This window comes from Lissotriton helveticus, chromosome 5_1 (assembly GCF_964261635.1).
Source record: "Lissotriton helveticus chromosome 5_1, aLisHel1.1, whole genome shotgun sequence".
NCBI lineage: Eukaryota > Metazoa > Chordata > Amphibia > Caudata > Salamandridae > Lissotriton > Lissotriton helveticus.
In genome coordinates this window covers 1,118,531,144-1,118,549,865 of record NC_136065.1, presented here as the reverse complement: position 1 = coordinate 1,118,549,865, position 18,722 = coordinate 1,118,531,144, and the positions used below count along the sequence as shown (strand labels likewise).

Sequence of the window (18,722 nt, the reverse complement as noted above, 5' to 3'; positions counted from 1 at the left end):
AAACTTTCGCCAAACGTTATTATGCTGGGGCTTTTCACCTCAATTTTCTATTTCTTGCCAAAGCAGATAGTCAAGCATGTCAGTTTGAGCTTTTCGACATTTTATGCACAGTCTTCAGGAAGACCCTTTGCTGGGCAGCTCTGGTTAACCAATCTGAACTTGAGATGGATTTAGGCTGGGGAAGTATAGTACGGGAGGTGGAACATTCTCGAAGTATTACTGATGATAATGTCCAATTATTTTGTGTCTCTTTCCCGGCAGGTCTTCGGAGCCCTATGCAATAGCTGGCATCATTGTTGAGCCCTGAAATTGCTTCAACGGCACAAATTCACAAATAAGTGCAGTGGCTCTGTTTCTAATGTGTTGCTTATGAGACCAGAAAGAGCCTCAATTAGTGATCAGAACTGCAAGATGTTTCTATTCTGTATCTCTATTGATTTGTTTACTGACAGCTACCAGTTTTCTTGATTTTATTTCACATAATCAGTATTATAGTTTTCTTAAGGCTTCCTTCAAGATTATTGATGTGCATAATTATGAAGCACGTTCCACAAGCGTTGGAGGTTGATTCTTGTTTGGCTCAATAAGATTGTCATCCGCGTAGAAAAAACTAGTGATGGGATGGTCCCCAATTCCGGGTGGGTGGGTGGAGATGTTCTGTGATGATAATAGGTCTTATAAGAAAATGTTAAACAGCAACAATGCTAAGACACATCCTTGTTTTAATCTAGTGGTGCTCTGGAACTTTCGAGAAACAATGCTTTGGTGTCGACCTTTAGTCGTGCAACCACTTATTGGTGTATTACAAGACTAAGCATCTCATCAGAAGAGATGTGATCCCCATTCTCAATAACTAAGCCCAAGACGTGGATCTCGGGATCAGATTGGATATGGAGTTGAAGTTTTCAAAACACGTGAATAATGAGTGATTAGTCTTGTTCCCATCAATTAGGAAGGAAAGAGCCAGTAGGTTAGATGGCGTACACATGCCTACTATCCTTTTTAGTTCAATGGGACATTTGTTTTCCAGCTGTCCATGTCTGAAGGTCTATAAGGAGTAGTCCACCAAAGTATTTGGAATCCGAGTCAAGTAATGAAATCTTCTGATAGTCTGGTGGGTTTGTGCTGTCGCCACTCTTGGGGATAGGGTAAATGATCCCTCCGTGCCATGAGTCTGATACGTGCTTATTTATAAGGGTATGGTTGAAAGTGGAGTTAGTTTTTTAGAGCAGAAGCTCTGGTTTGTTTTGAACATAGCTTGAAGGAGGCTGTTTAGACTCCGGGCACCTTCTGTACAGCTTTTAGTATGATGTTATTTTCAACCTGCAACTCATTGGAGGATTCAGGGAAAATAAAATATCCCTTGGCTGGCTCCCCTGGTCTTACTAGGATGAGGCATGGTGCAGTACACTGCAGGGAGTTTAAGTGAAGTGAACTGCTGTCCTCCTTGGGGCATGTATGATTGTAGGAGTTGTTAAGGTATGGAAGCCATTCACTTTTGCTTATGTTTGAGGTGTTTTCTTTCTAAATTGCCCTTCTCTAGGTTGTTGATATTTTACCAAACTTCCGTAGGGTTCCTTTTCTCACTGGTATAAGTGTTCTTTGTCCAAAATGTGTCGAGTGTTTTTGTTTAGCAATCCAAATCGCTGTTTTATTAATTTGTTGCAGATATTTAACCTACTCATGACATGCTCTTTCCCTGCCTGTTTGACATGAGACCCTTAGTTCCCTAGTTCTACTTCTTTATTTATTGATGTTAAAGCTGTTGTGTTCCAGGGATTGCATCGTGGCCCAACAGTCGAGGGGTTTACTGATGCTATAAGGCTTGTATGGTTGCTGTGTCAAAAGGTTGTCAACCACAAGCTCCCAGACCTGGATAGGGTTGTCGTGGACTTTCTCCAACTGGGCAAATTGAAGTGTGTATGATAGTTTACTAACTAGTCTGGGGTCACCATTCCACTTCAGTTTTTGTTAGATTCGAATTACATATCGTTGTGGATTAACTGATCACTTTAGAATACATATAGGAGTCCAAAATAAGTTCTATGTGTTGTGCAAAATGAACACTTTCAAAATAAGAAGGTGTCAGGCAGCTTTGCACTAACTCCAGCTTTTAAAGGATGAATGTATCTGTCTGATGGTTTATAGATATATCTCCTCTACAGTCCGACTTAGAAATATTGTTGGGAAATGACCTTAAATTGCACTTTATCAATGCACTATATATATATATATATATATATATATATATATACTGTTGTCTTAAAAATGTTGCCATATGGCACTAGGAATGTAGATTCTTTTCTGTCTCAGTAGAATTATTGTTGTGTCTAGGGCGGTGATATGAATTGTCTCTCTTTTTCTTTTCAAGAAATATTGTTTATATTGTTTATTTTTCTAAATTAGAAATCTTTGTTTTTATAATGTATTCTTTTATGGCTTGGAATACAGCCGAATAAAGATTTCCGAATGAATGAATGAACACTTTTAGCACAATTGCAAACTTAGTTGTATACTTCAAAGCTCACTATGGCGAAATCAATTATTAATTTTGAATTAAATTGAGATATGGGTGAATGAGTGTGGGTGATCTTCTCCGAATCTCCCACTTAGAAACATTAGTCCTGCAAGCACACATGCATTTGTAAGGGACTCTCCTAGTTTGTGCCATCTTTTCAATCTAGGCGGCTCTTGCTTTGGGATGCCCCATTGTTGGTCTTGAAATATTGAAATTGCGTCTGCATGGGATTTAGGGAATAGGTGCATTTTGAAATCACGTCATTTAGATTTTGGCATTAATATGATCGATTTTTAGATCTTTAATTATGTCTTGAAGTTCGTCTACAGACTCCTTTTTCTGTTGAAGGGAGGGGTTGAGGTAAATATTTAAAACGATAAATGCTGATTCTCGGTATGTGGTCCAGTTTTGGAGCTGCATTGCTGGTACTTGTAATGGAATTTTGGGGATGTCTAGAACAAGTGCTGCGGAAATGAAGACTGCAAGACCTCCCTTGGGTTTTCCTTTTGATTTATCTTTTATAGCTAGGTTTGTTAGTTCAACGTATCCAATTAGCAGGCTGGAAGTTAAGGACCATGTTTTGTGCAAGATAATAATGTCGTAATTCTCTCAATGTGAAAGCACTTTTGACTCAAGCATTATGGATAGTAGACCTCTTATGTTCTAAGAACACATTTGTAGCATTTTTGCCTTTCTAGCATGCACAAGTATACCAAGGGAAAACGTTCATTGTTGAGTGGGTTGCCACAGTGCGGAAGTTAACCAGCTACAGCTGTGCTCCAGTCGTGCCAGAGCATTCTACGTCAGTAAGGTTTTCATGTTCAATTCCCACTGAGAGATGTCGGAACCGAAATGCAGGGCTGGTCAAGCCTCTCTGTTGGCTTATGTTTGTATGTTGCCTAGTGGGGCTATTTTTGATTACTCTGGGAGAAGGCATTTTCCAAGCTTTTAGAGAGTGTATCCTCATGGCTAAGGTTAACTATTAGTGGCAGCAACCTCTAATCTAATGGTGTAGTCATATGCAGCAATTTAATCTTTCAGGATTGAGTATGGAGACTCCTTGCAAGGATTTCCGTGGTCTTTTAGGTAACTAGACCTTCACAGCCTTGTATTAAATGCACATGAAGGGGTTCTCCATTTAATGAGAGACTTTGATTCCCCTTTCTCTGAGAGAGGCTCTCTCCTGATAAATTAAGCTCACTGGTTCATGGAACAGCAATGAGACCAATGTGGGTTCATTACTCTGGTATCCCCAAGGGGATAGAAACTCAATTGAAGCAATGTCTGTTGAGCATATGTGAACTAGTGAGGGGATGACTGTTATATAATTACTTGTATCAATAGCTAATTGAGGACTTTTTAAGTGTTATTGGATAAAATAGTAATACTTTGCTCATAGGCACTAGCTGCTAACATATTTAGGTTCCTATATTCCACCAAAAAAGGTAGTATTTCAACTTTTCGTCTAGGAGGAGCTCAACTGACGCTACACCAAGGGTCCAGGACCACAGAGGCACCTCTCGGAAATCAGGAAGTCTCTCCAGCAGAGGCCAATAGTGCTCAGGCAGTTCCAGTTGCATGTCCAGGCAGCTCCAGTGCAGTACGTCAGCTAGAGAGTTGCAGAAGGGTCACTGGCGCTTGCTTGTGTATCTGTACCTCAGAACAGGAGGTCAGTCTGATGACCCTTGTAGGCACCTCAGACTGGATGAAGAGTGCAGGTGCAATCTTCCTTCTCAGGCAGCATGGTGGGTCCCAAGCATCAGGACAGTTATCTGGCAGCAGGTTAGTCCTACTTCTGTAGTATCCACAGGTTCAGGAGTGCACTGAAAAATGGGTCTGAGGGTTCCTTTGTTATACTTGGTGCCCACTTTGAATTGTAAGAAACTTCTAGAATCTTCTCTCTACAGAAGCGTCTGGAATTTCTTGTCTCCCTGCCCTGGTCCCAGTCAGTGTGCAGGCACAATAATTTAGTCCCTTGGGTGTGACCTGAGGCAGTGTCTTTGAAGTGCAAGTGTGAAAGGGGACAGCTCAGTCCATCTGATCCTTATATTGAGTGGCTGTTTGTGTGGGATATTTAAAGGCCAACTACAACTAGTCATATGAACCAGGACACAAGCTGCAGGTACCAAATGATTAGGACAAGAACATGCCAGCTTTCTAAAAGTGAAATTTTTACAATTGTGACTTAAAATCTGACTTTACAAATAAAGAGGCTTTTAAATTACAATTCCTAAAACACCAAACATGGTCTTCCCACTTGCTCCCAAACAAAATTTATCACGTATTAAATGTAATAGGGTAACCCAATTTTATTCAAAGGGAGAGGTAGGCCTTGGAATAGCAAAAAACTAATTTGAGAGATTTTAACTACCAGGACATGTATTTAAAAAGGAGGACATGTACTTTTAAGCTTTATTATCTCTATTGATTTGCTCCCACCCAGGCAGGAGTAGGTTTTTTTTTTGCTCCAGCTGGGTGAGATCAAAGCTATGTTCCCTGCCTGGGAAAGTGAAAACAGGGACTAGATTGGCTTTCCCTGTCAACACTCTCCTGGGATGGGAACAAGACAATGTCTTGAGGGATGGGAGCTTCGAGTCACTGTTCTCAGGGCCACTCTATGTCTTGGTGAGGAGATTGTCATGCCCCCCTTTAAAAAAATACAGCAACCCCAGTGGATGTGGTCTCCAGGACCTTCTGGTGGGTTTTGGAGGGAAACCATGTCCCCCTCCCCATTAAAGATGTATTGGCACAGGGTAAGTGTCCCTATGGTCTTCGATTGGCTTGGGAATGGGGGCGTACACACCCTCCCCACAAATATACATTGTGCTACCCCCCTGCCCGGCCCACCTGGGGAGCTTTCATTTTAAAGAGGGAGGGAGACTGCTGTGTTTTATTTGTATTTATTTTCCTCTGGATCCTTGATGGTTCCACAGTACCTTTTGAAAATAAAAATGCAGTTTTGGCCTGGAGTTCCCTCTGGCACTGCCCCACCAGGCCTAGTGGGTCAGTGTCCCCCTACCCTGCCACCTCTATGTTTTTTTCATATTTTTTTCAGGACACTCGGAGTGAGTCTCCAAGTCTTAAAATGGCTGCAACACCATCTTTTTTTATGTTGTGGCAGCCAATCAGATAAATACCTTTGGTCTGTTTGGTCGAGCAATCCACCCCAGTGTAAAAAATACATAATTGTTAAACCTTACTAATACTACTGAATGGATTTACAACAAATCACAACAAGCATTCTTTCTGGGTACAGATCTAGTTTTCAGATAAATTTGCTGTAAATCCCCTTGCCTGTTTTGGTTGTAGCTGTGTCTAATTTTTCTATGGAAAATGTATAGGGAAAATGCATTTTGGGACCCTTTCTGTTCTCAACCTTGCTTCATGGGTCACCCCAAAGCTTTTCAGGAGGGAGCTGAGGTGAATGAGACTTTTTTTGGAAAGCTGGTAAAGATCCATCAAAGGACACCAAAGTTATAAGCACACCACAAAATCCATTTAGTGTGGAAACGTGATCCTAACTAGAACTACCCAGTGGCGACCAGCACTGGATAATCTACATGTATGTACACATACGTTTCAGGTGTATGTATTGTGCTACCATTATATTTCCTGGTGCAAAGAGAAGTTTTAAATATGTCAGACTAAACAATATGCCAAAGTTTTTTTTTATTGAAATTTTGTTGCTGGTTCAACATTTGAATATTTTGCAATCTCTTTCAATTTAGAAAATGCTAGGTGGCAGGGGTGGTACATATTCACAAATGTTTACTGTAACTTGATTCAGGATGGTGGTGGTGTATTTCTACGTAGGGTGATCATCTCACTTCCAGCTATTACAGAACCTCTCTAGTCCTGAACTTTTCAGCTACAAATTTGAGGTGTTTTAGTCTATTTAGTTCAAAGAAAGCAAAACGAGACTTAAATACTCAGAATGCCCTAGGATATCACACAAAGGTCCAGGACTGGAAACAGTGCTCATAATGACCTGGAGGGAGGTGGCCGTCCTAATTCTACAAGCAATAAGGCCCTTAATTGAACAGTGTATAAATGCAAATCGGCAATAAGTTTTCCCAACCCGGGCATATTGTTTTACAATGTAAGCCAATAATGGACATTAGTGTCTCTATATATAGGGAAATATTTTAATTATTGTTGCATTAAATAGTTTATTATATTCTATGTACTCATTTGTCTCTCTTATCTGCCTCCCTTATAATGCAGATCATGTTGTTGACTGACCCTGAGATTGAAAGCAGTTTACTCATCAGCGCAGATGAAGGGGCCACCTACCAAAAGTACAGACTCAACTTCTACATTCAAAGCCTCCTCTTTCATCCCAAGCAGGAGGACTGGATTCTTGCATACAGTCAAGACCAAAAGGTGAGTTCATATGGAATTTCCATATTGCTGTACAGATGTGGAAAGACTCTAAACATAAATGACTCTCAAGGAATATAATAAGAGGCAATGGCCGTAGAGTGAATGCCCTTAAGTTCTTTTGTAGTTTAAGTTTCACGAAGCTTGCAATGCGCTATACAAAGGTGAGTTGAACGTTTTAAATATGCATGATATATACATACATTCATGGATACTAGTGGACATTCAGAGTTCCTCTTGAGTGAGCCCTAAGCCTATCTCAATTACTCTACATCTGTTTTGTGCCCTTATATTAACAATGCATTCTAGATCTACTATGAAGACTCACAGAACATAATAGAGAGGCTTCTCTTGTAGATCATTTCAAAATTGCAAAGATATTCTTGATTGAGCCTGTTGAACATGCATGCATGTATGTAAATAAGTCAGTTTACTGGAATTCACAAAGAATTAAAGGAACCTAATGCTGTCCAGATTCCTACAAGTACTCATTAGTGGATATATTTCACAAAAGCAGAACTTCCAAATTGCACCTGCACTTATAAACTAGTTTTTGTTCCTCGATGAGGAAAATAGTACAGGAACTGATGCTTCTAGACCCCCTTCCTATTCTGGGGGTATTTTATCCCTACCCCAGTCCACGATAAGAGTGAGTCTCCAACCATATCCCATGGAGTGAATATAGTTCTCATGAACTCCGAAAGGTTTGTGAGTAGCTACTAACTTGTGAGTTAGTTGGCGGTTTGCTGTTTGAACGGTAACGCTGCATTGGAGCTCCTGCAACCAGTGTGTTTGAGAAGACTTCCACAAACATAGTAATCAACTACAGTGATATGGTTAGGATCATATGTGGCATGATGGGTGAGAAAAATTACAATTTTATCTTTTGCTGTCAGGAAAAGTGGTGCATAAACAGGGGCAGCTTCTCATTTGAGAGGAGTGTCATCGCCCCCAAACCACCAGAGCTGCCCCCTGTCCCGAACAAAGTATCAGGACGAGGCGGGCCAGCGCTGCCGAATGGCAGCAGCAGAGAGCTATGCGCATATCTCTTTGGCCAGCTGTCTTGGGGCTGAGAGCAAGACATGCACATTATAAAGTTCTCTAACCTAGCTGTCTTAGACTGCTGGGTTAGAGAAGGTGCATGCCTCGAGTGCTCCTAGGAGCACTGAAAGAGAACGCTCTATCCAATCCTGGTGCTGCTTTCATGCTGTTCATGTTCATGTTCAGGGTGCATAATTTATCTTGGAAAACATCTATGTAAACCCAAGCCCGGAAATCAAGACCCTCGCTCCACAAATAATCAAAGACTAGCTAGAAAAACTGTAGGACCCACGTAGAAACAAAAATAATAATATCCTGTGACTTTAACATGAACTTATTGGATGGCATCACAAGCAGCGATTACAATGAAACTCAGAACTCGATCTGTTTGATACTTTAATGTGTTTTTCCAAATCAAAAACATGCAAAACAAAACAGGTATGTCATGTCTTTCCTTCATAATTTAGGTGTACTATGCTTGAATGGCAAAAATCCATCAGATACCCAGTTAGGTCCACTAAACTATCCGAACATAGTGCAAAAACAATTGATTACACCTTTGTAGAACTTCATATTTTTGAATAAATGATTGCTATCAAAGGATTTTATTATTTTGAAAACCTTAATTTTGTTCAAAACAATAATCATTATCCTAACATAACATGCTTAGAGAGTGATGTAAAAGTAGGAGGATTGATGGGAAGTGAGAAATTAAGGGTGGAAATGAAAAGTTATCCGCCCAAACATTCTAACAGAATGGAAAAACAAAATTCTTAAGAAAGAATGGTTAAATACAATAAGGATATTGCTTAATGGGAGGTGACAGTCACATCTGCAAAATTAGTCTCCATGCACTAATATGTAGCGATATAGCAAAGAGTATAATAGTATATAATAGCAGAAAGCGGAAAAATATCTGGAAACAGGCACTATAAAAACACAACCTTTGGTTCTCTGCTTTTTGAAGAAAAATAAACAAGATCTAAATAAAGAATGGTTGTGAGAAATGGACTTGTAGGTTGAGGGAATTGTGAGCCCTTCCTTAGCAACATCCACAATCCTTGCTAGGGTGAACCAAAAATTTCACTAAAATAACTTGTGCTTACCCATCTGGTAGCTTGGCGCAAATCAGTTAGGCTTAACTTAGAGGCAATGTGTAAAATATTTATGCCATCAAAAATAATGAGGTGACCCAATAACCCCCAGAACCTGGGGATCTAATAGTATATAAGAACAATTGGTTCTGTAGGGAAGTTTGAAATTTCGTTTAAATCATTTTTATCCTGGTAACCTAGGAAATACAAATGTACTGCATGACATATAAATCTTGAGAAAGACAGGAAAATACTTGATACTTGATACTGAGACAAAAGTGAACGTACTTTATAAGATATATTAATTTTTCATATATCATAGAGAAACTCAAATGTTACAAAGAAATAAACACAGGATTAGGGGGCTTGGCTTGCACCGAAGCAAGATGGACGCTTCCTAGTGCTGCTCCTCAAATGTTTCCCCTAAAGCCCACGCAAAGCCGAAGAAAATCTGACTCTACAACCGTGCCATGTCATGGAAAGTAATGGCATAACCACATAGTTAGCATTGGTGTGCCCTTTGAAAGATCTGAGCTCGGATCGCGGGCGTCCCCGTTCCTCGGCCTAGTGGATGCAACGGAGGACCGGCATCGAGTGGCACCTGCGTCAGTGTGCAGAGGCGAGCACCAAGGAGGGACGAGAACGACTACTCAGCTCACCGGAGGTGATCCAGGACCAGCCTCCTGCCATTAGGTGCGCACTGGGCGCCGAGTGCCGGTACCGTTGGGTCACGGTCTGGGCGTGGCTGGGGCCTTTCGAAGCTCGGGCGCACCCTTCCCATTGCCTGCCTGGGGCCTAAGACGGATGGAGGAGGGTGGGGGAGACGCCGGAGGATGTTCGGTTGTCAGCAAGGGAACTCGCCAGATCGCTGAGGCTGCCCGTGGAAGTGAGGAGAGAGGGGCGCAGGGTCAGCCCTTCCCCCGGCAGAACAGCGACGGTGAGTGAGACGAACGGAAGGCCAGTTGAACAAAGCGAGATGGCGACTGCGACGGACGGAAAGGGAACATCCGCCCAACTGAGAAAACCTGTGAGTGAAGGAGTGCAATAGTTAGCCACTCAGGCTTGAGGACCAGCCGTTCAGAAGACGGGGGAGCCCGAGGTCAGGTCTAAGTGTATAAAGCAAGCAGAGTGTTATGACAACAGGCGAAAGGTGCCTTAGGCAGTCTGATGAGGAGACCCCATAAGTAACACACAGGCGGTAAGAACTTGGCCATAAGCCAAACCGGCCGTCCTGGCCGGGGGGGATACACAGACTGATCACCAAGGGTGGCGTTGGTCCCTGGCGGCGTGGTGGGAACATTCTGAGAAACAATGTGACATAGGACCAGGAGAGAAGCAAAAACCGAGAATACCAGGAGGGTGCAATAAAGCAGGACCCAACAAGTGAGATCATGGGGTGAGTTGGTAAGCATGCCACTCAGCGTCCGGGGAGTGGGAGAGGACAGTACTCCTGGGGAGCAAGGTGAAAACCTGACAGGGCACCTCAGTAACCCCTGGCAGGCGGCAGCAGCTCACCCTGTGACCCCAAAAGAAGAACCACAAGGGCGGTGCGACCCAGGTGGGGAAAATGACTGGGGGAAAGACAAATTCACCCTCCCGAAAGGAACTAGGGGGCCCAGGCAGAACCGAACGAAGGTACACTGTCCCTCCATGACATTATGGCAGCTATACGAGGGGTACAAACAGCGCTGGAGACCCGAATAGACCCGATCACAATTGAAGTCTCCTTAATCCGTGCAAACCTGCTTAATATGGGGGCAAGTGTGCAAACAGTAGAAGACTCCACAAAACTTTCTCCAAGACACCTCAACTCTCAAAGCCCAAATGAAAGGAATACAATTGTGTAATGTCCAACTGGAGGCCAGACTCTAGGATCAAGAAGGGCGATCAAGACGTAACAATGTTCGAAACCTGGGGGTCCCTGAAAGGATAGAGGGTTCAACAGCTGACCTATTTGTGGAGGAATTCATTCAGAAGCAGCTCCAGCCAAACGGTCTCTCAAAGCTTTTCTCAGTGAAGAGAGCTCACTGTGTACCAGGTGTCGCCCCAAATCTGGGGCCCCACCTAGATGTTCATAGCCCACCTCTTCCGTTAGAGATCGAGATTTCATACTACAAACTGCCCGGGCGGCCCCCCAGGCCTATTTAAAAACTCGCAGATAACCTTCTTTTTGGACTTCACCCTCAAGACTCAAAGACTAAGGCACAGCTTCATCAAGGTGAAAAGGGCACTCAGGGATAAAGGAGTGAAATACTCCATGCTCTTACCAGCACACCTCTGAGTGGAATTCAGGGGGAGGGTTTGGTTCTTCTTTACACCGGAGGAAGGATGAGACTGGTTAGAAGGTTGGAGGATATTTGCAGGCACCGGCAGCAATGCCCGTAGTTGAAGAACAAAGAAAACAAGTGACTAACTGCAGAGACGCATACCCGTGATGTGCCATGAACTTAGAAACAGTGATCCAGACTTGCTGATACCATGGGACAGTGGGTTAGAGCAGCATAACTTATGTGACCTTGGCCTAAAACCATCCTTCTGCCCAGCGGATAGACTGGGGAGGTATAATACAGCGTAGAACCCAATCTACAGTCAGGGGCAGAAATGGGCTGAGTCACTGACCTACCTTTGCACTGATGGAAATGGAAGCTCTATATTAATGGAGGACACAGTAATTGTAAGACCGAAGGTGGGGGGGAGTTGAAGGGCAAGTATACATTCCCTATGTTTAGTATGTTGGGTAGGGTCAACAGGCTCTCTGCTGAGTTGGGGGGCGTGCAACTGGCGCACTGTCTGGCAGGGTAGGGGTGGTAGGGGAAGGGACAGGGAGGGGGTTGTTACGTGTTTTTTAGCTGCTTTGTTGTGCAGTTCTCTACGTTACAAGATACTAGCAGATAGCACTTTTCAACATGACCAAGACACTGTGTCCTATACAGGTTGACCGAGGTTGCGTGGGGAGGGAAGACACTGAGTGAAGCTCCGATGCACCCCTAATAAGGAAGACAAAAGAGCAATCACATGACAGGACAAGAGCAGGCTGAAATGAAATTAATGTCCTGGAACGTAAATGGGCTAGGAAGTAAAATTATGCGAGGCATTGTGCTTCAGTTTATAAAGAGACATTCCCCGGATGTGGTTCTATTGCAAGAGACCCATCTTTTGGAAAATAACTGTAAGGCTTTGAATCGCTGGGGATACAAAATGAAGGCGCATGCAGGCTACACATCTGGTTCAAGAGGTACGGGAATTCTCATGAAGAAGTGCCTACCCCTCACCATTGACAAAACATGGACGGACAGACTGCGTAGATACGCTGCGATTTGGGGGTATGGGCAGGTGAAGTAATAAATAACCTGTCCATACACGTCCCCCCCACACTAAGGGACTCAACCATGACAGACCTGGGAGCACAAATATTGGCTCTTCAAGTGGGTCGTCTGTATATGGGAGGGAATTTCAATATGGCAGGCTGCAACTTTCTGGACCGTATGCCTCCTAGGGCACTGAGACCTATGCAAATGCGACTGGCAGAATTTCTCTCAACTCTGGGCCTGATAGACATATGGAGGTTTCTCAACCCCACCACAAAAGAGTACACATTCTACTCAGAAGCACATGGTAGTCGATCACGAATTTTCTGTTTGATTTCTCTCCCCATGCTCCTCCTTCACTTTGCAGACATCAGGCACTTAGCGAAAGGTATCTCAGACCACTCCCCCATATGAGCAGAATATAAGGTAGGTGGAGCGCGGCGCTGGGGCTCGGTGGCAATAAATCCCTGGTACATTAAGATACCTAAAATAAGAACAGGTTTGGTGGAAGCCACTAACTTTTACTTCCAGGAAAAGTTGAAACAGTCACATCACCTCAAACATTGTGGGAAGCATATAAGACAGTGGTGAGAGGCCAGGCCCTCTCACTTATTTCCGGACACAAAAAAGAGAAAAGGGTGACAGTTGTAAAGCTTGAACAGAAAATCCTTGATTTAGAACTCCAAATCGTTAGGAACCACAATGACGAGTTGGAACACAACATATTTTTTCTTTTAAAAAAAAAAACACACAGGATTTGCTATGTGACATGAATAACATAAATTAGAGCCATACAAAAGTGTGCTTAACATGTAACATAATACCTGACTCATGACAATATACAAAAATACAGAGATTTTCAATTGGGGCGTCCCTTTATAATTCATCAATGTACTCAAAAAAACATATTATCCTTGTTTCCTTGCTGGTAGGTATGTTAGATAATAATACAAAACACCTGTTCTTCTTGTTGGCGTTTCAACCTAATCCACCAAGTGTGTTTAGAAAAACAACAGGTTTTCTTCAGGACTAGAGAGAAATTACAGCCTGGCCAAAATAGTCAGAAAACACCACACAATCCTCATCGAGGTTTCGTAGAAGGGGATGGATTATGCATATTCAGAGGGGTTCCTGTTAACTTTCTGGCTGCAAAATGCTGTTGTCTGTTATTGCCCTGGGACTACAGCTTCCAGACCTCTACTCGGCCACGCACGGCCGCAACATCACTCAGCACCGCCAGGGGTGCTTGAAAACTGCCTGCTCACTCCCGCATTGTGGGTTCCTGTTAACTTTCTGGCTGCAAAACGCTGTTGGCAGCCATTGCCCTGGGACTACAGTTTCTAGACCTCTACTCGGCCGTGCACGGCCACAACATCACTCTGCAGCGCCAGTGGTGCTTCAAAACTGCCCGCTCACTCCCACAGCATGGGTTCCTGTTAACTTTCTGGCCGCAAAATGATGTTTGCTGTCATTGCCCTGGGACGACAAACTTGGGCCCGGGAGGGTCGGGAACAGGTGGGATAGTCAATTCCTTCAATCCATCTGATCAGATACTGTCCCAGTTCACTGGACCCCCGAGATGATTATACACTGCGCAGGTCAACACTGTTATTGGAGACAGTAATAATAATAGAGGTGGCCCCAATGTGTTAAGTTTCCTGAATGTCAAGTGCTCTGGAGATGTATTAGACTTACCCCCAGCTGCATGTCCTTATGGTATGGTGCTGGTTGGTGTGCCCCCTCTTAGGCCAGATCAAACCGAATCTTGGACCTAGCTGCGTGATAAAACGGTAGATTGGTTCTCCAAACATAAAGGGTTTAGGGTACCTATAAGCAATAACATCATTATGATTCGCAGAATTGGGTGGATGGGATAATCTCCAAAGAATATTGATGGGGACTGCGTAGTTATTAATTTTTGTATTCCATCGGTCGTTAAATCGATATTGAAGGCCTATGATTCCTGTTTTAAGAATCCTACTTCTATTTTGACCTTGCCACTGGGTTATTTTTACAAGCCTTCTCCAAGATTTTCCCCATCGGTTGTTCCCTCTATTTCTCTGTTTAATAGGTTTCAGGCCCTCTCTGGTATGGATGCCCAAGACTGACTACCTATCCCTGAAGTAGCATCTGTCCTCTTAAACGGTTTTCCTCATACACTGGTTGAAGAAATCGCTGTTCCCACGGTCAGCTTATTGAATTCTACTATTCCATGTTCCCTGAACCAACAATCTCGGGTTATTCAAGCTAACTCAGTAAAATCTAGCTTCATCCCGATTATAACTGATGATGACATAATGAAAGTATTATCATGGAATATAGCCGGTTTAAGGGCAAAAAAGAGTGATGTTTCGTGGGAATCTTTTCTTGCTCAACACCACATCATAGCTCTACAAAAAACATGGGAGCCCAATGATAACTTCTACTTGGATGGGTTTATATCTTTTTGCAAATGTGCTACACCATCCAGTATGGGTAGAGCAAGGGGGGGCTATTATTAATGATTAGTCTTAAGCTCTCTTATAATGCAAAGTTAATTGACTCTTGTTCTCCTCATATGCTAGCAGTAGAATTGTCAGGGAAGAATTTGCCAACCCTCTTAGTGGTTAATTTCTACAATTCTTTTACTAGAACTCAAGAGGCAGAGCATCTCAGGGCTCTTATGGCCTTTTTGGAAAATTATGGAGATAGCTCAGAAGTGTACTATGATATATTAGTTTTGGGAGATTTTAATATTCATACTTGCCCTATTAATTGTTCTATCTTATGGAATGGAGCAAAGTTTCCCTCCAGTACCAGGTGCACAGCTTCAATTATGATTCTCACAGATTTTGTTCAACCGCTCTTATCACTAATTATACCATGTACTCCAAAGTCTTTTTGAAACTTCATTTATTTTCTTTGCACTCGTGTGACTCTTATATGTTTCAACAGCTTCTGGTGCCACAGATATGCCCATCCAAGCCTTTGAAGCTGTTGAAACATATAAGAGTAACACGAGTGCAAAGAAAATAAATGAAGTTTCAAAAAGACTTTGGAGTACATGGTAAAATTAGTGATAAAAGCGCAGGAGCGGTTGAACAAAATCTGTGAGAATCATAATTGAAGCTGTGCACCTGGTACTGGAGGGAAACTTCGCTCCATTCTAAAAGATGTATTAATTAGCGCGTGACATCAGGGCAGGTCACGCTACCCAGGGAACACGCAAACGGATAAAAGTTGAAAATGAAAATTGGCAAAATTGATGAATATGTTTAGATGGTGTGCACTGCAATCTTTGGAATCGCTGATTTTAATTGTTATGCCATGCTGGAGGAGGAATATGGCCTTCAGGGACTAAATCATTTGGAACATACCTCGTCCGGCATTTTCTTAGAAAGTCTTTTATCAGACCATAACTTGACCTGTCTTGAATAATGGGACAGGACAGTTGCCGTACCTACATATGTGGGTCATGGTCGTCATAGTATAATCAACCATATTCTGGTATCATTTCCATTGTTGCCTGTAATAGGTAGATTAAGTGTTACAAAAAATTGTGTTTGTGATCATAACCCACTGATATTGGACCTTTACCTTAATGCTGTCAATAGGGGAAGGATTATGAGTCAAATCACTAACGCTAATATTGTCCCTAAAGACCAACCACGGAGAGTAAGGTGGGAAAGGATCACCACTGAGATTTTTATTGATAGTCTGTCCACTAAATGCGCCCAGGAGTTTAGGATCTGCTCAGACCAGGACTCCCTACCAAGATCCATTCTTAATGCTTTTGACCTAATTGTAAAGCAAGTTGTCTCTAACTATAGCCTGTTGACCAAGGTGCCCAAAATTTAAGAAATGGTTTGATGAAACATGTATGACTACTCATAAGGAACTCATGCAGGAGCTTAATCAAAAATCTAGGAGGCATCACGGGTCACAAACGCAAGAAAGGCTTACAAACTTGCAGTAGATAGTAGGAATCGGCAATTAAGGGAGATGGCCAGGGAGGAGCTTAGCCAAGCCAGTGTGCTGGCCAATAGTTTTAGATTCTGGTCTGTTGTAAACAATACCTTGTTTGATTATACATCAAATTCTAGTAAAGACTCTCTAGTTCCCGCTGAGACGTGGGTGCAACACTTTGGAAAAATGTACAGTGACACGAATCTAGGGGCTGTCATAGAGCAAATCGCTCTTGGTCTAGTAGGCTCCCCTCTTGTTTTTACAACGGATGAAGTTCATAAAGCGATTATTTCAACTTCTGGGGGGAAAGCACCAGGTCCCGATGGAGTACCGGCTGACCTTTACAAGGCAGATCCTGAGTTTCGGGCTAATATTTTAACTCATGTTTTTAACGCAGCTTGTGTGTCTGGTTTTCCCCGGTCATGGGCAAAGTCGGTTATTATTCCAAACTTCTAAAAGGGGGTAAGGGATGATCCGGCTTGTTATAGGCCCATTTCGCTGCCTGACTCCGTGGCCAAGATTATGGGGAAAGTTGTGTTGGAGCGCCTAACAGAGTGGCTTGTTCAAGAAAGCACAGTCTCTGATCTTCGGTATGGCTTTAGGCAGGGAAAGGGCACTCTGGATCAATGCCTTAATCTCCACCTGGTGATAGGGAAGTACACAGTTGCTAAGTGCGGGGATTTCCACCTGGCCTTTATGGATCTAACCTCAGCGTTTGACCTTGTTAATAGGTCAAAGCTGTGGCTGATCCTTCGAGATATAGGGTTAGATGCTGACCTGATTTCCTTTCTGGTGCCATCCATGAAAACACAACAGCTGCGGTACGTTTTAACGAAGATGGAAGCCTGACTGATTCTCGGGCAGTAAAAAGAGGGGTGCGGGAGGGGTGCATACTGCCCCCTCTGCTGTTCACCCTCTATATTAATAAACTAGGGGATTCTTTGGTTTCCTGTGGTAAAGATTTACCTAGATCTGGCACTAAAATGATTCCCGCGCTTCTGTATGCCGATGACGAGGTATTGGTGGCCAGAACTGCTAGGGGCCCGCAACTGCTTTTAAATTGTTTTATAGGTGTTATGGAGTCACTGGACCAAGTTACTAATCTTAAAAAATCGCATGCCATGACAATAGGCTCTAGGAGGGCAGCGAAGGCTAAATTTTATTGCAAGGGAGTTGAGCTAGTAAAAGTCCCTGCTTTTTCCATATTTAGGGGTCCTTTTTGATAATCAACGCTCATGGTGCATGCAGCGTGCACATAAAAAGAATGAGTTAGTCAGAGCATCGGGGGATACTCTATATTTTGCAAAAAGAATAGGATCAAACGCGCTCCCTGCACTTATGAAGGTTAATATACATGAGGAATTCGGAGCGGGTTTTATTTCTGACCAGATTGCGGTTGCGGCTCTCCTACGTTGGCTGAGAATTTGGGCTCAGCCACCCCCAAATCTAAATCAACTGATCATCCAAGACTGTCTTACCTTAGAAAAGGCTTTAGAGATTCCCTGGGTGAAATATATTAGGGATCAGATGGAAACTCTTGGCTGCCCCAATTTATTTTTGGTCCCTACAGCCCTTGGTAAATCGGCTATTAGGGCGGTTAAGCAGCAGTTCCTGGACAGAAGAAAAGGTTTAAGGGAGGAGAACGAACTGAAAAAACCCACGGTGAGAAGATTTGTCACATTGAGTTCGGGCCAGCAGATGCAACCTTATCTATCCTATATAAACAAACCCTATCATCTTTTTGTTTTGACAAGATTAAGATTAAATATGGTTCCCTGGCTACTTGCCTTCCCTAAAGGTTAATTTAAAGAGTGCACATTAAATCCTTGCCCCTGTGACAACTTCTCCGATCAAGATACCCTTCACATAATGTTTTTCTGAGCTTATTACAATCTAATTCGCAGAAAGTACATCCTCTCTTTGCTTAGAGGTTGCAATTTTGTTCAGGTCAGGCTGCCATTGGTCTATTTACAAATGCTAGCGTCACCTATGGTTTGCTTTGGGGTAGCCAGTTGCCTAATTGTGGCGATTAGGCATAGGAATAGACTGCCCTTGATTCAGCCTGCAGATAATGCTTCTAATCATGTTATGTACATTTTAAAAGATCATATTCGTATTCTCTGTATGTTGCAGTCCTGTTTATTTTATTTTTTATCTGTAAATATGAACAAGTGAATGTAGGTGTAATGGGGTCGCATCCTGAGGGGGTACTAAACCACGCTATAACCAAAGCTGGTACAAACACAAGCCTTTATTTGCCTCTTTTAACTCAGAAAGTGGTATGCCTCTTTAGTCCAGAGTCCGGTATGACTCTTTAGTTAAGGGTCTGGTATGCCTCTTTAATTCAGAGTCCGTTACTAGAAGCTGTGTCTCTCGTTCCCCAACTGGCATCCAAGGGAAGGGGGGGTTGTAGGGTCGTTCTGTCGTTCAAGGCGT

General features: G+C 42.9%; 1 protein-coding gene across 1 annotated transcript in view; it reads left to right on the top strand.

Annotated features, from left to right (window-relative positions):
• Positions 1–18,722, top strand: part of LOC144752596 (VPS10 domain-containing receptor SorCS1-like) — a 1,975,184-nt gene that overhangs the window by 605,976 nt on the left and 1,350,486 nt on the right. Inside the window, exon 4 of the mRNA XM_078640477.1 lies at positions 6,743–6,901. Coding sequence (XP_078496603.1) covers positions 6,743–6,901 — 159 coding nt within the window. The remainder of the gene's footprint in view (positions 1–6,742; positions 6,902–18,722) is intronic.